At 34.9% G+C, this 27,067-nt stretch overlaps 1 protein-coding gene across 2 annotated transcripts in view; it reads left to right on the top strand.

The window, feature by feature from the left end:
* LOC106616707 (uncharacterized) overlaps positions 1 to 27,067 on the top strand; it is a 116,085-nt gene that overhangs the window by 62,652 nt on the left and 26,366 nt on the right. For both annotated transcript variants that reach the window (XM_070109631.1, XM_036366274.2), the window contains exons 4-6: positions 16,273 to 17,285; positions 18,673 to 18,863; positions 24,484 to 25,111. In XM_070109631.1, the coding sequence (XP_069965732.1) occupies positions 16,273 to 17,285; positions 18,673 to 18,863; positions 24,484 to 25,111 (1,832 nt within the window). The remainder of the gene's footprint in view (positions 1 to 16,272; positions 17,286 to 18,672; positions 18,864 to 24,483; positions 25,112 to 27,067) is intronic.

A 27,067-nucleotide genomic window follows, 5' to 3' on the forward strand; every position in this document is an offset into this window, starting at 1 on the left:
CCATTATATTTCCTCCCTTTTTATGTTCATCTTCGCAGTTATTTACAAATATCTAATAACCAAACAAATATCAATCAACAACACTTCCTACTTACAAAAAGGCATCAACTGCTATGAACAGTCGAGACACCCTTTCAGTCATTAATGAAGCTACAAAATCACTGAGCCTACACGTCAAAAGCCATTTTGTCCACTTAAGGAGCGTATCTTTGTAATCGTAAAATTTTGGGTTGGTCACATCACTCAAACCACAATTGATTGCTGGTCTTTTCGTTTTGTCGGTCACTTTTACACGCCTCTTCTTTATCTCCGTTATTTTATGATTCGTATTTCCAGTACTTACCCCTACACGCTTTGTTTATTTTCGATATTATTTGCCTTCGCCCACGAAAAATACTACCGTGCCTTACCTTGTTCGGGTTTTCTTCTATCAGATAATAAAAATTTTATGAGCACAAGCAAAAAGGACAAGGAATCGTAAATCTGCTCAGCTTAACGGCACTGAAAAATTTGGCCGTTTTCCGTTAAAATGAAATGAGTTAATGCAATTTTTTACGAGATAAAAGCAAGGTCATTAGTTGCATTAATTTAAATGTGCGGTTATGCTGGGTTTTCGGCGTGCAATTAATCTGCGATGTTACGTTAGTATAGATCATATATACATATATAATGATGTGGAGCAATGTGTTTATGGTGTTTTTAGGTGAGATAGATTTATTTAGGAACCCATGAATCGAGTAATGCTCGCACACTCACGCCGTTACGCTACTGTGAATCAAGTACAAATTACATTCCATAAAATTTCACATAGGCTCAAATCTCAAAGCATGTTTTAAAAAGATTCCGTTGTGGGTCGTGTAGCTTGAATCATGTCAAAGGTTCATAAGAGGTGGCCAGTAAACTATATGAATATGTGCGAGAAAATTCATGGATAAAAGCATTGGAATAGATGGGGATGTTAATAACTCAACTATGTATACTTCGTTACAAATTAAATGCTAAATAACGTAACATAACTTTTCATAAGTTTGTAGCAGAAGGAAAACACGATATAAAATATAAACTGCTCATATTGAAACAAAGTTTGAACTTTGGTTATAACTTATTTAAATCCCATAGCAGAAGCTTAAAATTCTGTTACGAATTTATTAATTTAAACATTTTTAATTAAAAATAAAATTTTCATTTTTTAATCTAAAATAAGTTTCGCATTCAGTCTTTGTTTCTCTGCAGTTTTCAAAACACCTATCACTGTATTCAAAGAACAATTATATGATTTCACAAACAATCCGCATGTCTTCTATATTTGGTCGAGTCAAAGATAGGGCAGCAATCTGCGTGCCAACATGCAAAGGGCATAGCGCTTTCACAGAATCTCTCTTCCTGTAGATTTTTTCAATGTCCATACATTATATGAACGAGAATGGTGCGAGACTTCCGGACAGTACACTATTGTTGGTTACCATAAAATCAAATTTTTGGAAGAAGAAAACTTCAGTTATCTGAAAACCACACCACTTCGTAGAAAATTTTGCCGTTAGAACTTTTCTGACTACGTTTAGAATTATCCGACTATTATCTAGAGATAATATGTCCGTATAGGTTAATATTATGTACAGTCGCACTAGTTTTAAGGTGCTATCATTTAAGTTCACCTCACTATGACATAGTGCTAAAACTACATAAAAAAACTAATACCGAGGATAAAAATATTGTGTATTTGAAGAAAATTAAACTAGAGGGGACGGAAACCATCATATTATATTAAGGATATGGAGCTAGATTAAAACTAGCTTTGATTTTATTCCGATCAAAGTCGAAAATCAAAATAGTGATACTCTAAAGCTATGTGAAGATGTGGATTGATTGCATTTAGCTTTAGGATTAAATAAAAGTATGATTTAATCGATTTTATAAAAATATCTCGCAGGTTAACCGATATTTTCGGTATAAAGTCAGCCAATGGCGCTAAGAATCTCACATTCGATATCTGAGAGCTTGAAATATTGTATTCCGCCCAACCGACGCGAGGGGCGCAATCCGCATACGTGCGGAATTAGCCGAGTCAGAAAAGGCAAGAGAGTTTTTTAAGTGTTGAGATCTAAAACTGCTCAGCTACAGAAACAAAAATTTCAACAGCCAAGATCTAAAGTTACAATATAATAAATCGTTACATTTTCATTTATTAAGAGAAAACAATAAAGTCTTTTTAATTTTGAAAAGTGAGTCAGATAAGCCAAATGTGCTGGATTGAGAATTAAAATCATGATATATACGGCGGAATGGCTTTAGTTCAAAATTTGATCTACAGGATTTTAGCAGTAAAGGTCTAAACTGCCTCGAAAGGCGAACCGGGATATTAAATTTAATTTCAGACAGGAGAAAAGAACTGCAAACAGTTCCATTCAAAATTTTCACTAAGAATATTATGCCAAGCATTTCCCTATGACTAGAAAGTGTAGGTAGATTAATAAGTTTTACACGACTAGTGTATGGAGGTAGAGTTACCCTAGAATCCCATCGGAGATGCGCTAAGACTAAAAGTAAAAATTGTTTTTGAACCGACTCTAACTTGTCAGAATGGATTTGGTAGCTAGGGTTCCATACAACAGAACCATATTCCAATATAGGTCTAACCAAAGTTGTATAAAGTGTTTTAGTAATATACGGATCTCTAAATTCTTTAGACCAACGTTTAACAAAACTGAGAACAGCTTTTGCTTCCAAGACCATGGTATCAATATGAAGACTAAAATTAAGCTTAGGGTCAATATTAACTCCCAAATCAACATAGTTAAAAACTTTCTCTAGAATATGGTGTTTTATTACATAAGAAGAGTGGTGCACAGATCTACGGGAAAAGCACATCATCTTACATTTATTGAGATTCAATGGCAAATCATTTCTATCACACCATGCAACCAAATTGTTTACGTCTGTTTGCAACAGACACCTTTCCTCACTTGAAGTGTAAAAAGCTTTACGTCGTCAGCATATAATAAAATTTTTGAGAATTCTATTACTGAAGAGATATCGTTAATAAACAACAAGAACAGAATTGGGCCAAGATGACTACCTTGCGGAACACCTGAAGAAACATTAATTGTATCTGAAGGTGTATCCTCAAATATCACTCGTTATATTCTATTATAAAGATATGAAGATACCCATTGATGGAATCTTGGCTGAAAGCCCAGCAGATCAAGTTTATGTATAAGAATCGAGATATTTACTTTATCGAAAGCTTTGCTAAAGTCTGTGTATATAACATCCGTATGCTTATGTTCCCTAAAACCCAATGATACATGGTTTACAAATTCAAGTAAGTTTGTTATAGTCGAATTCCCTTTACGAAATCCATGCTGAGATGAGGAAATTAACGGAGAAATCGAAAAGGTTATATGGTCAGTGATGATAGCTTCAAAAAGATTTAGGTATAACTGATAGTTTGGCGATACAAATATAGTTTTCAATGTTGGATCTAAATCCACTTTTATGCAAAGGAATTATAAATGACTGTTGAAGAAAATATACCGTGTTTAAGAGAGGAATTAAATATCCTTGTCAAAGGCAAGTAAATATATTTGGCACTATTTTTATGAAGCATGAGGGTATCATGTCTGGGCCATAACTAAAAGATGGTTTTAACTTATTTAAATTAAGTAGGACGTCTTCTTCAGAAATATTTGGAGCGTTAATAAAAGTACACGAACACAGCACTTGCTGATAAGAAAATGTTTTGGAAGAATTATTACAGTAGTTTGACTTGAAAAATTCTGCAAACATATTGGATATAATATCATTGTCACTTGAAATGATAGATTTGTATTTCATTGCGGACGGAAATTTGGAAATCCTGCGTTTGGAGTTGACGAAATCATAAAACGATTTTGGGTTACTTACAATATTCTTTTTTACTTTATTTAAGTAATTATTATAACATTTTTTGTTTAGGTCAAAATATTGTCGACGCAGTAGAGAATATTTAGAATAGTCGACAAGTGAACCGGTTTTTTTTAAATGTTTAAATGTTCGAGTTTTTCGGTTTTTCAATTTATATAACTCTTTCGAAAACCACGGACTTATACTTTTGCTTTTATTAACAATTACTATTGGAACATACTTTTCAAATAATTTCATAATAATGTTATTAAAATGAGAGACACTCAATTCAATGTCACCATTATAATTAGGCCATGTTATTGTAGAAAGTTCTGTATTTAACTTTTTAAAATTAGCTTTTGCAAAGTTAAACCGAGTACAGAAGCACGAAGTTTGATGATTATTATCCCGTACATTGCCTGAGATTTCGACAGATATTTCCAAAGCAGGATGATATGGGTCCTCTGGTAGAACAAGAGGATTACTCTGAATAACGGAACACTTTGAAGAGGTATCAACGTATACTAAATCTAAGCATTTACCAAATTTATTCGGAATCAAATTAATTTGGTTCCGACCCAACTCGGACATTTTTTCGAAAAACTCATTAAAACATGACCGATTGCAAATCTGCACGATATAGGCAACGAAAGGTTTCCACGAAGCACACGGTAAATTGAAATCACCTAATACAATTATTGAATCTATATTTATTTGAGGTAGCACTATTTATTAAAGAAGCATGCTGCATGTATACAGATAAGTCCGAATGGGGTGGTATATAAAATAGGGTTAAATAAATAAAGCAATTATTAACGTAGACTCAAATACATTTAAATTCATTTGAGTCGGTCCCTGAAACAAGAATATTTTCAGATGGGATAGAGGAATGCACGGCAAATAGAACACCTCCACCGATTCTGTTCAGTCGATCACATCTGAAAATTTGAAATTCGCTGTTTAAAATCTCATTATCAAAAATGTGAGGTTTTAACCAAGTTTCTGCAAATCCAATTGTATGGAAATTAAAATTGGAACTGTTCAAATACAAGTCGGTTAATTTTGTATTAAGACCTCTAAAATTTTGATAATAAATGCTTAGCGAATTTCTACCAATCAGTTTTTTATATCGGTGGTTGCTTTTGGTAATTTAACAATGTTTTCCTCAGTTTGACTTCTAAGTTTAGGTTTAAATTCGCGTACAAAAGCACCAGGTGGCCAGAATGATCTTTTTGAATGTTTCAAGAGATACGTCTATTTTAAACGATTATATACTTCTATCATAATTGAAGTTAAATTTACGGATATTGATATTATCGATTTTTAAACGTGACGAAATGTAAGATTTAATGTCCTCCACCAAGGTATCTTTGGCAAGTCTCGAAATAAAAATAGAATTTAGGTGGAATAATTATCAAATTATTAAATGATGCTACTAAGTTAATAGGGGGAGCCTCTGGAATTGTGAGACCCTTATTACTATTAGATAGAGCTCTTTGGAAGTTGACGGCTTATCACCTTGAGGGCAAGGAGAAGAGAGATTTATTAGGTCATTGGGAGGAGACGTTCTTTTCTGTACAGAAGAACTAAGTGTTACTTCATCGGAAGGACGTTTACGCTTAGGAGCAGGTTTAAAGGATTCGTGAGAATTATTCAGGCACTTAAAAGATTTGAACAATTTTTCATAGTGCCTAAATTTTTCAGTGAGAACAAACAATTAAGAACAAACGCAAAAATAATAGCAATTTTTTTTTATGAAAGTTTAAAACCAAGACAGTTTGAAAAAGCAATATAGCGAGCAGTAACAAATAAAAAGCTAAACGCAACAAGCTGTGAATAAAGAAGTAAATGCGATAAATAAAGAGAGAAAATAGATTAAACTAAAACAAAATGAAACAAAAAGCTGACTCGGCACCAAAAATTCGAAAGTTTAAACTTTTTAATACTGCACAAAACTTAAGAACATTTAATACTTATCTTGCAACTCAGAGTTAAAGCACTAAAATTTGTATTAACACGGTAAAAAAATCAATTAAACTTGAAGAATTTTTTAAAATAAAAAAACAAGCTTACAGCTTAAGAGCTTGAAGTGTTGCCACCTTTTTCAAATTATGTTTCTATTTATCTATTGTAAAGTGAAGAAGTCTTATGAAATTTAATAGTGACTTATCAGGGACTAGGTATGGTAGTAGTCCAATTTCGCCTATTTTCAAATATTATAATAATTTTGCAGCTAGTTGCTGAGAAACAGAATTTCATCTAAATGTGGGCGGTGCCACCCCCATTGTCCAATTTTTTCACCGATTAACATGTAGGTAGTTATATACATAATTATAACACTTAATAATTTTCCGATTAATGGCATATTGTGGGCGAGGCAATGGTCCGATATTCCTCATCTGTGATACCAACCTCCTCAGGGTAGTGTTGCCAGATATCAACATACCTAATGTCTGAAACTCATATGTTATATCGGCTTAATTCGCAAACTATTTCATTACTCTTAGACATCTCAATATTTTCAAAGCTCATTTTTACTGAATAGCGATCACTGTGGAGATAAACTTCATAGGCATTCTCTATTAGGCTGTGTAATGAAATATTGCTTAAGTATATGTAATTACAAATTTTGAAAATTAGTTACGTGGAATTTCAGAATTTTCCTACTTCATTCAACCCAGACTCCCGCTGAAAGAAATTAGCTCTAAAATTGGTTGTACTTTCATCATTCGCCATAAAATCATAGCAATATTGTCCCTCAAAATCTCTGATGTGCATGCACACACACACAGTCAAAGAAATGCGAAATTTGTTAATAACTAAGCGCAGCTTAGACAAGCGTGTATGCAAACAACACTTTCACACGAATATCTCTCAACTTCGATCCACACACATACAACTGCATACACATCTTTTCATTTTAGTGTATAGAGCAATTTTACTGGTCCCTACCAGATGCTTGTAGATGTCAGCCAAGCTTTCGAAGTTTAAATTAGCTACCATCTGCAAGTGAAATAAAGTGAAAATGCAATATGTCGATGTAAGTTGGCTTTATGCTTAAAGAGACAAGTATCAGCATTTGCCAACAACTAAACAAAATTACAAAAAATCGGAGAGAAAATTAGAAAATTCCGAACAACAAAAGGTTGTTGTACAAGAATGGATGAGTGGTGTTGCACACATACAAGTATACAAGTCTATATGTAAGTTCGACAACTTGAAATGCTTCTAGCAGAGAATATACAATAAGAATGTGTGTTTCTGACCATATGAGCTACTGCTAAGTTAGTGTAATAGAAATTGATTCACCAAAGGCGATACCATTCAACTAACAAGAAGGAAAGGGGTGTCATTGTGGACAAATAAATCGTTGTAGTCCAAATTTATCAGTAATTTGATAAAATAATCACAGCAATATTTTCATAGAAACACTCAATGATAACAATGAAAAGAAAAAAAGAGAAAATAAAAGACAAATACATAAAGGGGTTGATGAGAAAATATTTTATATTATGAATAAAATCGTATTTATATAAAGACAACATAATTTCGATCACAAATGACCAACAATTCTTATTTTAAATAGTAAATTATAACAGAAAATTGTATAGCGTTCGTTTCGATAGAAAGATCTCGTTCAAGTTTGTCATTGTTAAAAGACCTTTGTGAGCAGGTGCATGGTCTTGATGAAAAATATTTTTTTTTTGCAGACCAAGTCTGTTCTCACGAATTTTTTGTATCCAGCTCATCCAAAAGGCTGCAATAATATTTAGAGTTGATTTTTTTATCTTTCTGCAGATATTCAATCAAAAAGATTCCTTTTGCATCCCAAAAAACGGATGCCATAACCTTCTTTGCTGATCGTTGTGACTTCACTTGCTTTGGAGCTGAACAACCAGCTTCAGTCCACTGTAACGTTCTTGTTTCAATTTAGGATCAAGGTGGTAGATCCAAATTCAGCGACGGCAAAAATCGGGTTTATTCTACTTAACATGCTCCAAATTATGCTGAGAAATGTGGTTTTGATCCAGGTTTTGTTAAATTTTTAACGTGTGCGGCAATAACTTTCCAGAGAGGTTTTTTAAATTTAGTTCTCCATGTAAAATACGAAGTACTCATTCGTCTGAGATGCCTATGGCATTAGCAATTTCATGCTTAGTCAAAATTGGATGTTCACTAACAATTTTATAAACTTGCTTAATGATTTCTGCTGTGGTACCACATCCTAGTACGACAACGTTTAAATTCACCAGCCCAAAATTCAACGGTGTGTTTTGAAGGTGAGGACTTCTTATACACTTCTAACAATTGTTCATAAATTTCCCTTGATTTTAAACCTTTCAAAACAAAGAATCTAATCACTGCGCGATATTCAATTTTTTCATATTTAAAAAATACTCTGACACATCAACTTCAAATGGCTTGTAAACAAAGAATTAATTGACAGAATGACTTGTAACATTGCATGTGATCTAACGACAGATGTCACAACTTGAGAAAAAAAAAATTGGAGCTAGTAGTGTTATTTCTTGGTGAGACCAACCAACCTGTATACATATTTGTTATTGACCTCGACCGGAATAACGTTTATTTCCTTTAGGCAAGGTTTGCAGATGGCATTAGTTGACTTATGGCTCGTTTTTAATGGCAGTAGGGTAATCCGACGAATAAGTGAACAGAGAAAATATCTCTGTCTCGTATTTGGCCACAGTCAAGTTGGAATATGACGGTGAACTATTATAGTGAAAACAGACGACTTACACAAAATAATCGAATAACAAACACCGGCATTCATCGTCAATCACATCACTAGTAGTCAAGAATACAATAAGCTATGTATTTCGACCAACTTTAATGAAGGTTTTTTGGTTTCGATTCCTCCATAATGAGTAATACGGTAGAGTGGTGAGAAGTTTCGACATTATAAAGGGCATTTTTTTAGAGGTATAGAACTTTAAATTGCAATAAAACAATGATGGATTATTCGATTGACATGAATTTTATTTATCCGAAAGATAATCTTGTGGCATTACATTTTAAATATGATTGCTAGCGTATAGACCAATGACTTTAATAACCCCACAGAAAGTAGTCTAGCGGTGTTAAATCACAAGATCTTGGAGGCCAATTCACAGGTCCAAAACGTTAAATTAGGCGGTCGCCAAACGTCTCTTTCAATAAATCGATGGTGGCACGAGCTGTGTGACATGTTGCGCCGTCTTGTTGGAACCACAGCTCCTGGACATCATGGTTGTTCAATTCAGGAATGAAAAAGTTAATAATCATGGCTCTATACCGATCACCATTGACTGTAACGTTCTCGCCAGCATCGTTTTTGAAAAGAATGATTCCACCAGCCCATAAAGCGCACCAAACAATCAGTTTTTCTGTATGTAACGGTGTTTCGACATACACTCTCCAAATGCGGCAGTTTTGTTTGTTGACGTAGCCATTCAACCAGAAGTGCGCTTCATCGTTAAACAAAAAAAAATAACGTAGTACGCGATACGTATTCCGCACAGAACCATTATTTTCGAATTAAAATTGCACTATTTGCAAGCGTTGTTCAGGCGTGAGTTTATTCATGATGAATTGCCAAACCAAACTGAGAATAAATCACTTGACAGCTGTTAAATCGGTCGCCATCTTGAACAGTAATGCCAACTTAAAGTTCTATACCTCGAAAAAATCCCCAATTACATATTCACAAAACTACGTAGTTGATGAATGAGCATCCATCTCTATTTGGCATCATTACTGTAAAGAATTATTTTTTTTTTCATAGGAATATCAACATTTCCATAACTCCTTAGTAGTACATCCTTTGATCGTGATTAATCATAAGTAGTAGTTGAAGTATACGCTGAGTTTGTGTTCGGAAATTCCACTGCTTTATTGCCTTCACTCGATCCTATAATACACCCCTTTTGTGTATCTATACTAGCACGAGTATAATAGCCTCTTGACATCCGTATACCAAAACTGAATCGAAGAGCGCGCCTCTTTTGTTGATTATCTATTAGTATCATCGCTTATAAAAGTAAACAGAAATATCAAATTAAGACAATTGACTTTGAGTAATATTTTGCAAGTTTTGGAGTTTGAATATTTTTAAAGAAAATATGTATACTTTAATTTACAATATATTAATTTGCGAACTTTTATAATTGAATAATATTCCAAAATTAATCTATAAAAATATATGCTTTTTAAATACGTTATGAGTTTTTCAGAAAATGATATTTGCTTATATATTTTCTCCTGAGAAGGACTTTTTAAAAAGTTTATAACACGCATCCTGTCTAGTCTTGTTTTGTATCCAGCGCAAGTATATCGGCGACTATAATCCAGTAAACTTACGCAGGTCTTCCTGTTGAAGTAATATTATGGTAGCTACGGGTTATTCAATATTTCTGATAGACTTAGATTGTGGGGGGGTAATACTTAAATTTTTATACTTTTGCAACATGTTACCACAGAGTATAATAGTTTTTTTTATGTAACGGTTGTTTGTATCACCTAAAACTAATAGAAATAGATATGGAGTTATATATATTTAAATAAGTGATCAGAAGATTTGAAATCAGGGTGACTGTCTGTCCATCTGCCTGTGCAAGCTGTAACTTAAGCGACAATAAAGATATATTGATGGAACTTTGTACACATGTCCCTTGGCACCATAAGAAGATGGCCGTAATCGAATTACTGCACGCCCACAAAACGCCGTTAATCGAAAACTTGTAAGTTGTCATAACTAAGGCGAAAACAACGATACTAAACTCAAATTGGGTACAACGAATTGCATTAGGCAGAGGCACTTATGGTTTGAAAATCTTTAAAAAGTGGACTAAAAAGTGGACGGAGCTTTCCCAGTATAGGATTAATGTACATAGGTGAAATTGAATGATATCCACGCCAACTCCCTATATAACGCTTCTATTAAAAACTACTAAAAGTGCCATAAACCAATAACTAAATCCATCAGAGACATTAAATTTTACACCCAGGACGGTACAAGAGAGCTTTACCGCACCGCCCACCTTTAGGTGAAATCACATATCCCCGGACCTGCTGGACCAATTTCAACTAATTTCGTTACGTAACATTATTTTGATATTCCTATGTTACAGTGCGAAAATGGGCGAAGTCGGACTACAAACATGCTTACTTCCTATAACGCAACTTTAAATTAATCTTATTCAAGCATCAATGAATGTATCGGGAAAAAACTTTGCAGGAACAATGCATTGAAGATATGCCATCTCAAGTCTTAAACTTACCAAAATCGGACCAAAACTGTTACAGCTCCCAGATACTGAAGACAGATGCAGTGTCTATAGTTGGCCTTTTACCGAAAATATCGGTCAATGTGTAAGATATATAATTTAAATTCGAAGAGAGTTGTTTTCTGATAATAGATATCTGTGTGTCAAAAATGGGTTGAATGGGGTCAATACTTTTCTTAGCCCCCATATACCTATTAGAAAGATTATCGAACTTCTGGCTGACTTTATGGCACATGCTTTAAAATTTTTTACGACAGATGAAATATTATCAAATTTTCAGTATAGGTTTATTTATTTATTTTACAATAAAATAATATTTTATATAAAATTTCCATTCACAAAAGCAAAAGACAAAGACAAATACAACAAAAACTGAAATAAACTCATTAAGTACAGTTTTGCTCGTAAAAAGTAAATGGCCTAAAATTACATTATTTAATAATAGGTCCAAAGGCCTGTGTGTTAAATTACATTTTTTACACGTCTCGGCATACCTTCAACTAAACTTTATATTATTTCCTTCGGTATGCTTCTTCATTCGATTTGTACTCTACTCCATAGCTCCTCCATATTGCTCGGAGCGTTTCGGTATTTACACTATCTCCTCTTTACAATAGCACACAAATTTTCAATCGGGTTAAGGTCGAGACTTTGTGCTGGCCATTGGATGATTTGAACTCGTTGACATCGGAGCTAGTGAGTAACAAATTTGGCGGTGTGTTTCAGATCGTTATCCTGTTGAAAACCGATCCTTCATCTGGATAAGCACACTTGTCCATAAAGTCCGATAAATTTTACTATAAAATATTCTAATAGTCTTCTTTTTTCATAATTCCAGCGATTTTGACTAACGGACCAATGTCCCATCAAGGGAAGCACCCTCATACCATTGCAGTCACCATATTTTACAATCTGTCGCACATGATGTCGTTGAAGGTTTTCATGTGGACGGCGCGAGTAGTACTGTTTGCCATTTGATTGGAAACGATTGATGTTCGTTTCATCCGACCAGATAACCTTTTTCCAGTCTACCACGAATCATTTTTTATGTTCCTTACAAAACTTTAGACGCGCCTTAATAATTTTATTAGATAGAGCAGGTTTTTTCTGTTTAACGGCGGCCACAAAAATAATCATTTGAAGAACTCTCCGAGCGGGGAATTCGCTGATAGTTTTATTTTTGGCGATTGCAGCCTCCTACGGTGTTCTATTATCCGCTTTAGTGGGTCTTCTGACTATTTGCCTAGCCTCAGCGTTTGTTAACCATCATGGGCGTTTTCTTATAGCCACAACACTGCTCAAAGCTAACTTTAACTGACTAGTAATTTTACGGATTTTTGTCAAAAACAACCTTTGCTCCAACGTTGGATGAAACTTTTCGCATTTTGTATGAAAACACTGATTGCCTAATATCGCATGTTTATGCAAGTGATAATTAACTAAAACTGAAAAATACGAATTCGGCGGAAGTAACTATTCAATCACAGTGTTGTTTTACGGCATCAAATTAAATTCAAACCATATTTATTGCATATTTAGTGAAACGAACAAAACTGTACTGAATGAGTTTGTTGTTTTCATTTTAGTTACTGCAATTTTATTAGTATTAGAATTTGTTATACATTAAACAAAGAACTAACACTTCAAGTTTGGTAACGTTTGAGCTAACAGTTAAAATGTTAGAGCACTGAAAGTGCAGAAGTGCGAACATCCAAACGGTTCTGCTCGCCACTGTATATCGGCCAATGCATGAGTAATATTAACACTAAACCTACCAGCATTGCATGTATAACTATTCCTACCATGAGCGGTCAAATGACGGATTTTGAAATTACTTATATCTCTTAATATAAAATGAAGAAAATAATTATTTCATAATTAAAAATATAGTTTCTTTTATTTAAAAATAAATCATCTACATTTTATTCCTTATATACAACACTTTTTACAAATTATAGGCTTCTCAATCGCACATTTGCCGCATACGTACTTTTTACAAATTTACCAAATTTGTCGGGTTTATTTGGCATGTACTGGGTAAATCTGCATCTTGACTTTGTTGGAAACAATTGTTCATCTATAGTAATATATGCTCCTGGTTTATAACAGTTTTGGCTATTCTCTACGAATTTGTTCCAAACTTTAGAAATCAAAGCGAATTTATCGGTTTGTAAGCGATGACTTCTTTGATTTCTTTGATCAAACCGAATAAACCTCATAATTTCCGTAAATGCATTTCTGCTCATAGTATTTGAGAAAAATACTGGTCCCCATTTTTTGTTCCATAGGAGTGAAATATCTAAATTTCTTGCCTCATATGCACCTCGTGCATACAATAATCCGATAAATGCATATAATTTTGCAGTAGATAGATTCCATTTAGTTCCCAACACTCGAAATGCCTCGGCTTCCGTGCAGTTTCTTATATGTTCGATTGTATTATGATCAACAATAAGAGAAAATGCTGTAAAAAATTTATCTTTCATAATAGTTCGTTTAGAATGCCCGGTTGGGCCTGATGTTTCTCTAAAAATATTATGCATCTCTGTTCTTCCAGGATTAGACCCTTCTTTTATTTCTTGCCATTCAGTTCCGTCTATAGCAGTTTCGGTTAGCTCTTCTTCATTCTCACTTTCGGAACTAATTACAAATATCCTTCTCTTTTGTCTTCTACGTATGTTCAAAATGTTTTCTTGGTCACTATCGGTGTCAGAGTCGTTGCCAAATAAATCAAAATCATTTTCCTCTTTGTCATCTTCATTATCAGAAAATTCCCGTTCATCTTCCGAACACTCTTCGTCAATATTATTTATATTCTCTAATAATTTGATATTTATCGAATGCCTTAACATTTTTAGGCTGATATAGATGCACACAAATAATGAAATAAAAACTAAAAAATGTGGTTCGTTGAAAGAGTAATTTATAACATCACTATTTCCACTATTTCTTTGGTACGCTCCAAGTACCATCCAAATCCTTTTACAAACAACTGAACTCAATCTTATGCTAACTTATGCTTATATAGAAAATAAGTATGTAAGAGAACTGACGAAAATAACAAAGTTGTTATTGCATACGGCAAAATGGCCTGACTAAACAACAGTAGAATGGTATGATATGCCAAAGCCAAACGCATCACCTGATAATGGTGATTCCTGTTGTTCTTGTGTGCTTCACAATGGTCTGACCCAAACAACGGTAAAAATGCCGAAGCTAAAGTGCGTCAGCTGATAATGATGATGCCAGATTGCACCTAGAGAATGGTGCTGCCAAATTGTATAGCATAAATCTCTCAAGTTAATGGAACTTATGATGAATCGTTAACAGTATCTATTTTTTAATTTCAGATTTGAGTTTTCGAGAGTATTCTATTACAAAAACATATAAATCGTTCAGTCGGTCAAATGACCGCTCGTGGTAGTTAAAACGGTCTACATAGTTATCTCAAAAATCAAAGAATCGAAAAAGTAGTAAATATTAAAAAAACAATTGTATGCATATTTTAGGAAAAGTCATGGAGTTTAATGGCGGTATAATAACGTGGTGCTTAGAAAATTTTAAAGAAAATTTGAAAACGGTCATTTGACCGCTCATGGTAGGTTTAGTGTTAATTAAATTGAGCTTGGAAGCTTGTTTTTTTCCTAACGGTGAATCTTTGTGCCTAAAATGGGAAAAATCGAATGAAAAATTTCCCTAACCCCCATATAACCTAACTAATATCCGGATACACACATACTATTCAATTTACAACTCACATATGTAGTAATGATATGTCGTAATGATAAAAATGGATCAAATCGGGTCAATACTACTTTTACCTCCCATACTTATACCGTATATTATATATTAGTCAATACGTAAGGTAAACTAGGAAAATTAATTTCTAATATAGCACTGGGTATACTATAATTGAAAGTCGAAAATGTGTGAAATTAGTACGTTATTTCAGCAGACTTTGTGCCAAATATGTCGGTCATTGTGTGACCGTTACATAGGGTTACATAGGGACATGTCTTTGAGTGTACTTCATTTTTTTTCTTTCTCTTTCTCTGCCCCCTATATACACTGTATCGTGATTTCCAACTTTCCACCGACTTCCGACTTAAACCGTTCAGATTGATCAAAATGTGTGATATTTCAATGAAATTAAGTGGACCAGTTTTCTTAAAAGTTATAAGATTATATTAATGGTTTAGCGCTTAATATGACAGGAGTTTGTCTAAACCACATATCCCTAATATAATGAGTTCCGATCCTCTGGCTGACGTTTTCCACATCAGCTCAATATATTACATTTAGCTTTTTCGGTTGAGTTAATATCATATAAATTTAACTCATTTGTAGATGATTTTAATATAATTTTCGCTGACGTTAAGTAAAATATAGCAATGAAATTAAATGAGTCTATGACCTATAATATAAGATATAAACATGACTGTAATCCATTCCCAATTTCATCGAAAAATTAATGTTAAATTCTTTCGAAACATTTCTAGTGTAAAATTTAGCGAACACTTGAAAATACTTATTTCCCTTGCTTTGAGCACTTGCCTAGATCATTGAATGTTGAGTGCGGGACTATCAGAGACAGTTTAGGATTTATTATAGCACTCAGTGTATTAGATAGACTACAATCTTATCCATACAAACTTCTAAGTCCTCTAAGTTTTGAACTATTTCATATATCTTAGAACCTATAAAAACCTTAGACGCAAGTTAAGACCTCCTGGCAACACAAATTATTGCAAACTTATAAATTAACGACACGTATATCGAGTTATCGTGAACTCTAACCGCTTAGTACAATAATAAAAAAAAACCAATGATGAAGAAATCATGGTACTCAAAGACCCCACTGGAGTTACGATGCTTTCTTCTTTCACAAAGTGAGTGCTTACCATTTTCGGTAAAGTCTTTATTTCTATTTTCAAATATTTAGCTTCAATAACTAGAACGCCTTGCTCGAATAAATCACTTTGTCAAACAAATTACCACTTAAAAGCAAAACAACAAAAAGCAACAGAACACAAATGCTTTACAAATCTGCCACAATTACAATTGACAACTTAATCAATATACCGTTTTCTACAACATCTTGCAGATGCCAGCTGTGAGGAAAGTGATACAATAAGCACCACCTCCTCTACACCCACACCGGCTGAATTGCCTTCGTTGCCACCACCGCCAAGCACCACGACCACTGTACTGAAGCCAATCCTAAAGAAACCGACAACAGCTGTTCCACAATATCAGCAAATGCACACACAACAACAGCAGCAACAACAACAACATCTGCAGCAGCATCCAAGCCAGCATCAACAGCAAATGCAACTAAATACATTAAAGTCCACAGGGCCAGCAACAGCAAATGCCGCCACCGCCCAAACAAACGTCTGTTGCAAAGACCAAATGCTGCCACACCGCGCGCTCCCCCAGCCACCGAAAGGACGAGGCTTCGGCGCCTACCACACCAAAGAGGCCGTACTGCACCGTGTGCAACAACAGAGCGGCCTACTTTCCGGCAGTCGCACAAATCTCAACACGCTAAGTGGCATGTTAGGATCAGCGATAAATCTCGCCGGCATTGGAGGCGGCCTCTGTGCGAACGCTAACTCGGGCATTGGCAATAATGCAGCGGCGGCTGGTGCGCCCATCGAGATGTCGTGCGGAGGTGTTGTGGGCGATTGTGTTGGCAACAGTATGGGCGGTGAGTTGCGCTACAGCAACAGTAATTACAACTTTGATGCGACGACAGTTAAACCAGCAGGCCCGGCTGACGTGGACGCTGAGCTTAAAATGGCGCTTTCGGGTACACCACCTTGTTGTGTGGCCAATCCGACTGCGCCACCCACCACCATGGCCAGCACTAACACAGGCAACACTGCCGCTAATGTAACCAATAACTTGTTGTACATGGACCTGCATACGGCACACCCGAAAACTTCGACGTCAGTAAATAAATTCAGCGATCTATTAAAAGCTACTAGCGCAAGTTTTGTCAACGCCGTCGCAGCGCCGGCTATTAGCGCGAACGCTAACAACAGCAACAGCAATCATAATGGTGCCATAGCTGCTGCGGTCACATTGGGCAACACTGGTCGCAATAGTGCCAGCGTAAGTACACTCACACATACATATATTTTAATGTAGGGTATTTAAGCGGTCGGGAGTGCGTTTAAAATGCGTGTTAATAGCGCCGGTTGACTGAGAGATTTATTGGATTTCTAGAGCATCACAGATGTAAACGCTGCTCGGCACTGTGCACCCGCATTCATTGCATTAAGTCAAACGAGTATTTAAAACAGGATATCATTTACATGGGCTCTTTCAATTAATTGCATGCGAACGAGGTCAGCGTTGAATTGAATTTGCGCTGAGCTCTCGCTTGAGCTGGATTGTGCGGCGGGTGTGTATAAGTCAATGCGAGAGCTAAAAGTTGGCATTATATAAAATAGCAGTTGAAAAGCGTATTTATATTTGAAATTTCGTTTCATCAATTAATTGGGTCAAATTACAAGTTTACACCAAATGAGTTGAATTGTGCTGGATTTCTATGGTATGAAAATATGAATGCTTTCGAAATGTGAAGAGAGAAGCTTAATCTGTATCTGATAGCAAACACATACACAAAATACTTGTAATTAATTATTTATTTAACATTTCGAAACTTCGAACATAATTTGGAGTTTTAAGTTCCAGATGGCAAAGCTTATCACTATCACAACATTACCAAGGACATACATGTTTCCCAATTAAACGAATTTCGTACACACTAGGCGGATCAAACATTCGTTCATATTTTAATCGGTAGCCACTAATATTTTAACGTATTTAATGAGCCCACGAAGTCTTTTAAGCCCCATTAATTTAAGTTTTATTCTTACTTGTTGGCGTGTTACATGTTTTAGCGCTGTACGTGCTACATCCAAACATCTCGGTCACATGGGAATTTTGCCAATATTTTGTACCAAGCTTTTTCATGTCTTCCTCTAATTCGTCGATCCATCTTGATTATGGTTTCTGCTTCGCCCTAGTATTGAATGTTTCGGCTTCAATAATTTTCTTCTGCTCCATCTTAGTGTTCATTCTTGTATTTTGAGTAGTTTTAATTTGAAAAGTTTGTTTAATGACGCGAATGACCTATATACATCCTACTGGAATTCTCATACGATTCTCAAATAATATAATTATTAAGGATTTAGAATCGTGTAGGAAAAAATATTGTATTGCTAGTGCGTAGTTTTATGAAGTTTAATAAAATACTTTTCCGAGCTGTATATATACATATTTCCTTGGTTCAACCCTCCTTATATGAAAAGCGATCGTGATTTGAGCAAGAAACGATAAAATGATCCATATGACGACTCTTAAGCCGTAAATATTGCTAACATATTTTTCAAAAAACATTTGGTAGAATTAAATTATTTAATTCAAATTTCGTTAGAGACTATTATGAGTTAGATAATTATGCACATATAAAATGGTATATCAACTTTTTCAGACCAAGCGTGTGCAAAAATCACCATTACTCACCAGACGTCGTTCCTCATCCATCGTTACAAATCTATTGGCTTCCGATGTTAGTTATAATCGCGGTGAGGGTACAACTCTAGCAGATATTACAAATTTGAGAAATCATCATGCAACAACAACAGATGGCAGCACAATAAATTTAGCGCACAGTGCAACACGGTAAGTAATAAGAAAAAAATTATAAATAAATATGGGAAAATAATATAAGTGTAATGAAAGTGAATAGAGCTAATGCAAAAGGGATTAATCTGAGTCTTAATTGAAGCAAAATTTCGGTTTGATATGCCTGTTCTAATTTAATAGTTCTGTATTGCAGGGATAGTATCCTTTCTCTTTTCACTGAACATCAACTTTATTGCATTTCAATAAATAGAAAATTATTCAAATATGATAACTGCAATCAATAACTAAGCTGCTCCCCTTAATTCGAAAAAGTTAAGGAAAAAAACAAAAAAAAAACGGTACAATAATCGTTCGTGCTTTTGATTTTGGTTTGCCACGAAGTTTATAACTCCCAAAAGGAAGCGTCGGAGACGCTGCAAAGTATATATGTCTGTCTGTATATAGTCCCTAGTCCTTTTCTTATTAAGAAGGTGCTCATTTGTCGAAACCTCTGATATCGGACCACTATAGCGCATAGCTGCCATACAAACTGACCGATCGAATTCCTTATATGGAATCATTTTTTATTTGACAAGGTATTTTCACGAAAGTTGACACATGTTATTATTCACTGCATCGCTACAATCCACACACTTTCCTTTTCTCTTCCCAACCTAAGATCGACAGTAAATTTTCTTTCATTTCATTTTAGTTATATCATCTTCCTTCACCAATAGGTTTCATCCTACTATGAGATTTTTGGCTTTGAAAAATTATCGACCCTGGGGTAATTAGAGTATTCACCAAATCGACTGAGATCGGGAGAGAATTTAAACTTTAACACATTTTAATAATTTATTCACTTCTAAGTTTTATAATATTATGCAATAAAGACACGTGGTAAGTAACGGTATTCAGAAAATTAGTTACCGCATGCTAGAAGCTTTGAAAGAGTGATGAGTTGAGTATAGTTATTTTTTAGGTTTGCAGAGTTGCTGCTCAACAACGAAAATGGATCGTTAATTATTAATTATCTGATATTTGATCTAATAACTAGTTGTAAATGGCATTAGTATCAGCTTATTGTTCCCCAAATAGCAGAAGTGCAATCACTCCTTTCCTCTTTCTAAACTTGCAAATATAATCTCAGTTATACAAAATCTCACTTTATTATTTAGATTCAGAAAAGCAATGGATTAGAGTTTTAATTCCATTAGTCTATCGCAGGTAAGGAGAACAAGTTATAAGCCGAAGCAGTCGAAACATAGTAGCGAAATAATGAAGCAAACAGGAACATAAGAAAAACGCCCAAAGGCTTAGCATTCCCATCCTGATAATTTGCTACAAAGAAAACTTTTTGGCAGCAAGGAAAGAAGCTTTTGCAGCACAAGGATTAAAGTTAAAGAGTAAACAAATTTAACAAACAAAAAGACAAGGAATAAATAATTAGATATTTTCCAGCAATGAAATATGAGAAATGATTTGTTCGAGAATTTAAAAGTAATAATTTAAATTATATTTCTTATCAAAATCAAAACTTCTACGAAATAGAAGCGCATGGCAATCAATGAATGCAGCTATCATTTTATTTGTTTTTTTTTTTAATATATTTTAAAACAGAAATAATTTAAGCTTCAGTGAAGTTTTTGTAATCAAAGAGAAGGATATTATCTCTAGGGTGTACAGCAGCATTAAACTAATACGAATGGTATTAATAGGTATACGCTCTTTCTTGACAACTTCTTTTGAGCTTCTATTGGCTATATGTTATACAAGATTTTCTTTGGAAACTAACGTCAGTATCACTTTAAATATTTCAACTGACTGTCTGTCCATCCATCCGTCTGTGCAAGCTGTAACTTGAATAAAAATCGTACAATTGTGTCCAAAAATTTTCTAAATCGAACCGAAACTGTTCAAGACCCTGCTCAAACGAGTATACCATCTGACTTTGAGAAAGTATAAAATGTTCGGTTACATACGAACGTAGCCCTTCCTTATTTGTTTTTACCATATTTCTCCTATGGCATGGTTTGTAGGCATGTTGGGCAACTGTTCAGAGTATTTGCACTCGATACCAATTAGAGGTATGATCTCTAAAGACCTATTCTCTTTGAACTCAGAATATTCGACTGTGTTATGGGCAATTATATGTTTTTGTATACGAAAGTTTTCAGTCAGTTTCGTTTAATTGTATTTCAGATATAACCCTTAGTGATCCGATCTAAAAAATATGTTCAGAGATTGTTGCCTTGGAATATAATCCATGCCAAATTTCGTGAAGATAATTCCTCAAATACATCCAGGGACTTGATTCTGATCAGTCGGTTTGTATGGCAGCTATATGCTATAATTTTCCAATATCGGCTATTCCGACAAATGAACTACATCTTGCTCAATAAAGGATAAGGGCAAATACAGATCGATATCTCAAAAACTGAGGACTATATACAGGCTTACATGGCTTAATCAATTCAGCTCATCTCGTTATTTCCTTCGGAGTGTTACAAACTTTGTGGCAAAGTTAATATACCCCGTTCATAATATATGTAATTATATTACCTTTCTAGATCTTAAATAAAAACTCATTATATAAAGCCATATTTTCGAATGAAATCTTCAACTCAAAATTACTTCAGAAGACAGTTTTTATGCAAAATGCGTACGAGATATTCCACATTAAATGCCTCAAAATTGCTTAGTGAAAACTTCAAATCGTTAAAGGCACTTTGCACCACAAACCGTAATTGGTAATTACATTTCATGCGGTCACAAAGTCTAGGAGCTGATTCCCCAACTTCACCGTAAAGTGAATGTGCTAAAACTTTGCTGAGTACACTCGTGCATTGAAAACTATACACGCATGCAATAAACCATTAAAGACACGCTGAAGCAAAATGCCGCAATAATGTCCACTTCGTGGGCGCAAAAGTGCTTCCGCTCCTCACTAAGCACACCTGCAGAAGCCGCTCTAGCCAACAACTTAGTAATACAATTTTTCGTGGAATGTTTTTGAAGTATGCTTTACCGTTAAGACTGCATACAGTTTCATATATGTATATATGCTCGTATGCACTTACTGGAGTTAGTATGCAATGCAATGTATCACACATTCTTCGCTACGAATTACTCATACGCCCAGGTAGGCGCACACATAAGTACCTAGTCGAGCTTATTGATATTGCGTGCAACGGCCAGCAATATTGTTGCCATATTTATTAGATAGCATGCACAACCTTTTCTAGTATAATATCCACTTCCCACACACATACGCACATAGTTGCACGCAGAGGCGAGTAGTCGAGCAAAAATATGGATAAAATGAGTTTATGTGGTCTGTACACACCGCAGTAAAGCACGTGTCCATGCGGCGATTTAAAAAAACAAATTCGGCTCGAGGTGGAAATAAAGTAAAGCCATTCATGGCGAATGTCTGCAGGAGAACGTATATGAAAGAGCTATCAAAAGGGCAACCGTCCTGTGGCTGCCAAAGTAAAGACTGAAGAGAGCAGCAAAAAATTTGTGGATATTAGGATACTGAAAAAGAATGGCCTTAATGTACTCAAAGCTTACAGTATATCAAATATTACTGTGTGACGGATAAAGGAGTATAAGTAGAAGGATTTTCTTTTAGGACATTTCAAGTATATACCAAAGTAATATTTAAAAGCTTTCGCAGTTCTAGTTTGATAACATGTAAAATGTTCATAGTTTTCAGAAATTTTTAACCATAAAATATAGGCACATATACCATTTATCACTACAGAAACCAGAAAATTTCAACTCAATAGTAAATTATGAAAAATCCAACCTCTTGTTTACCTTCAATTTTTATAGTGAATATAATCGGAGTAATTACCCTGCAATAAATTGTACTCATAATCTTTAAGGAATGGACATCGGGAGTACTTCAAATATGTATAAATATAAGTTTCATTAGTCACATTTTTTTTGGCAACTATTCGCGGACTCATCCTGGCCTTATGTCATTTGTATATTCTGAACATGATATATTAAGTTTGCCACGAAGTAACTGAGTTGATTTAGACAAGTCCGTCTGTTTATATATACGCGAACTGCGCCCCCAGTTTTTTATATATCGATCTTAAATTATGCATATATCCTTTTCTCTTCAAAAATCTTCTCATTTGTCGGCACCGCCGATATCGGACGAATATAGCATATAGCTGCCATACAACAATCAAAGTAAAGTTCTTGTACGAAACACTTTTTTATTTGATAAGATGCTTTCACGAAATTTCACTTGGATTATCATTCAAGGCAATGAAACAAGATCCAAAAAAATGTTTCACATCGAACTACTATAGCATATAGCTTCCATACAAATCGAGCGATCAATATTAATTTCTTGTATGAAATCTTTTTTGTGAAGGGTATTCTACCTTCGGTGCAACCGAACTTGATTTTTTGTCAGAGTAACTACATTACAAGCTTTTTTCTTTGTTTCAAAATACAAAAAGTTTGATAAAAACTCAATAAGACTAACTGTCAGATTTTTCTATTTATCTATTTCGCGATTCACAGATTGAATAGATATTTTTTACATTAATTCTTGTGGCGCACGTTCTTAATGCGTCCAGTCTTATTTAAGAGGTTCCAAACGGCTCTTAGGTAATCGAAACAGTGCTTACCTGACGGTCGGACGATTTCCATTATTTTAAAGATATTCTCGACAATTGGGCTTCCAGTTCTTGGTGCATCTTTGACATCAAAATCACGGAAACGGAATCGACGAAACTAAAATGTATTTACCTTTTCTAGGCCTTATATACGTATATATATATATGTACATACTATATGGTGGTGGAAACCAATAACTTTTAAGTAATGAAATATATTGTAACATATAACCAGAATTCATTTATTATATTTTTATAGAAGAGCTCTCAACCTGTGTATAACGGTTTAATACAAAATTGTTTGCAAGCTCAACATACGAAATACAATATTAAAAAGGGTTGGAGAAATAATCGATCCACGCAAATAATAAATCCAGCACAATCCAAAAAATCGGCCTCTTTAAGAATCGCGTTTAGTTTCCTTGGATAATATCTCTTTTCTTTACCGCAATCTAATAAGATAATTTCAAAAATTTACCCTTGATATTTTAGAAAAACATACCCAACCAACCTGTGTTTTCTAAACTCTAGATATATCGAACTATAAAAAGCAGTTATATCATTAAAAAAATAACCTACAATGGCAATTTTTCAATTTTACTAAATGTTTTCTTCATCAGATCCAACTATATACTCGCACTGTAAGATAGAAGACGATATTTTGTTATCGGCTATTTTCTGAAATGATTGAAGGTTTTAATGATATATTCTACATATATGTTAGAGTGATATCTTTGCGCACCTCAACCGCCAGGAGAGATACAAGCCTCAGTTAAAATACGAAATACAATTGTTGAATGAAATTTATATCTCTCGCAATTTGATTGAATCCATTCTGGTGTCTTAAATAAACAAACATATACACCAATCCTCACATAGCTTAATAAATTTTACATTTCCGCCAACTAGCCAAACACAAAAAACTCGTACAAACAATATAATGCTGCTAATTCCCATAGCCATTAAGTTATTTAATTAAATGCCATACCATTTTTTTGTCAGCAATTCCACTAACAAATAAATTCACACATTCACAGCGACCGCATCACTTTGGCAAAATCACCAGTGAGCGGCAAACCAGCACGCCTGCCCTCACTGCACTCCATGGGCATCGACAGTGGCGGAAGTGGTAGCGGCAGCGGCAGTGGTAGCAGTGCCGGTGTGCTCACCTTTCAACAAGCCATGTCTGGTGCGGTCTCCCCACAGTACTCTTCGGCCACACCGCTACTGTTTGGTGGCGGCGGCGGCGTTGCAGGTATGGGTGGCAGTATAGCCACAAATATGGATTTGCTATGTGGCTCATCGTCGGCCCTCGCTTCGGTGTTGGAAGACACTGCAACAAGTGCTGGTGAAATGGTCAGTGACATACTGCGGACTGGTGATTCGCCAACCATGAACCATCAGCATAACAACGGCGGTAACGGTAACGGCAACGGCAACGGCAACAATAACAAGAATAACGGCTTGAATGATAGCCACTATGAGCTAGATGTAATCGAAAGCGGCATTGGAAGCGTGGGCGCAGTCGTCAATGTGGGCACAAGCGGTGTGCATCGTGCCGCCTCCAATATATTACACAGCAGTTCAGCGACCATTGCACAGCTGCAGGGCAGTCGACAGCGTCAACGGATGCGCACCTCGAGTATGCCAGCTGAAAGTAGAAAGGTAAATATAAACTCAAAATTGTTTTTATGAGCCTAGGTCAAAGTGAATGCACGTGTGTTGAAATCATAGTTGAACGGATGGTTGTTTTGTTATTGTAGCTGAAAATTCCATGTTGGAAAAAGTGTTGTAAGAGGAGGTAAAATATTAATTATTTAGGTGAAAACGATTTATATATTTTATAATGAGTTTTCATTGATTTATGACTTCGTGATATTGTTTTTAAATTATTCTTTTAAATATTATGGCTTAAATCAAGTCTATCCTTTTTCATTCTGGTGCATTGAGAAGGCGATAACTCTCATAATTCCTTTGAAAAAAATACTGACATTCAAGAAAACAAAAAATTATAAATACTATAATATAAATTCCAAATGGGTATATACGCACGTGTTACATGGACAACCCATCCCTTGCAACAACACACAAATTTAACAGCAAATATTTTCACAAAACAATGCAATGAAGAGCAAAGCAAGCAATGCAGAAAAAAATAAACGCTTGCCGGGTTGATTCCGAACTGTGCTTCCGTTTGCCTTTTAATGACTTACTTGCAGCACTTCAGTGTACTTATTTGTTGTTTTAGTTGCCTCAACATATCAAACAATACTCAATTCAATGGTAGATTTGGCTTGAACTAAAGCTAATTATGAAATATTGTCGTCCTTGAACAAGCTTTTCCTTGGGAATCTTTTACTTTAATAGCAGGGTATATTAAGTTTACCACGAAGTTTGTAACACCCAGAAGGAAACGTCGGAGACCCTATGAAATATATATATAAATGATCAGCATGATGAGTAAATGTAAGATTTAGCCATGTCTGTCTGTCTGTATATATGCAAACTAGTCCCACAGTTTTTAAGCTATCGATCTGAAATTTTGCACCTGTCTTTTTCTCACTAAGAAGCTGCTCACTTGTCGGAACGGAACTATTGCATATAATGCGGCATATAGTACTTGTATCTTCACGAGATTTGCCATGAGTCTTCTTCTAAGGCAACAATATAATCGCCAAAAAAATTGTTTAGGTCGGATCACTATAGCATATAGCTGCTATACAAACTGAACGATCGGAATCAAGTGCCTGTATGGAAAACTCTTTCATTTGACGAGGTATCTTCACGAAATTTGGCATGGATTATTTTTAATTTTAATTAAGACAATTATGCAATCTCCGAAGAAATTGTATAGAATCGAATGATCGGAGTAAAGTGCTTACATGGAAAAATTATTTTTATTGATTTGCCTGAGCACATTGCTTTTCTTTAAATGAAGACGTATTTCGGCGATTTCGTTTTTCAGACATTCCAAAACTATTCGCTGTTCATAGTTTTTACTTATCGAATTAATTTATTACTATCCCATAAATTTGGAATAAACAAAACTTTCGCATGCCCAACTATTCGTCAACAGTCCAACATCTTGGCTAAAATATCTTTAGACCATCAAACATAATTGTCTAGAGCCATAAAAAATTAACAAAAACTACTGCATTGATTGTTTTGAAATATTCAGGTATTTTGATGAAACCTACTTATAACAAGTAAGGAAGGGCTAAGTTCGGATGTAACCGAACATTTTATACTCTCGCAAAGTCAAATGGTATACTCGTTTGAGATTTCTTTGTGGATTGACTGGTATTTTCGGTAGAAGGTCAACTATAGGCACTGGGGTCCACATATTTAGTACTTAGGGGTTTGAACAGTTTTGGTTCGATTTAGACAATTTTTGGCCGCAAGGTGGCTTACTTTAATTGCATTATTTACGCAAAGTTTTACCCCGATATAATCATTGTTACCTGATTTGCATAGTGGAAAGTGAAAGAATCAGATGGAATTGAAAATGGTGTTACATGGGAAGTAAGCGCGGTTGTAATCCGATTTCGCCCATTTTCGAACTATGACATAGAAACATGAAAAGAACGTTATGCACCGAATTTGGTTGAAAGCGGTTGAGCA

The sequence above is a fragment of the Bactrocera oleae genome, chromosome 5 (assembly GCF_042242935.1).
Source record: "Bactrocera oleae isolate idBacOlea1 chromosome 5, idBacOlea1, whole genome shotgun sequence".
Taxonomy (NCBI): domain Eukaryota; kingdom Metazoa; phylum Arthropoda; class Insecta; order Diptera; family Tephritidae; genus Bactrocera; species Bactrocera oleae.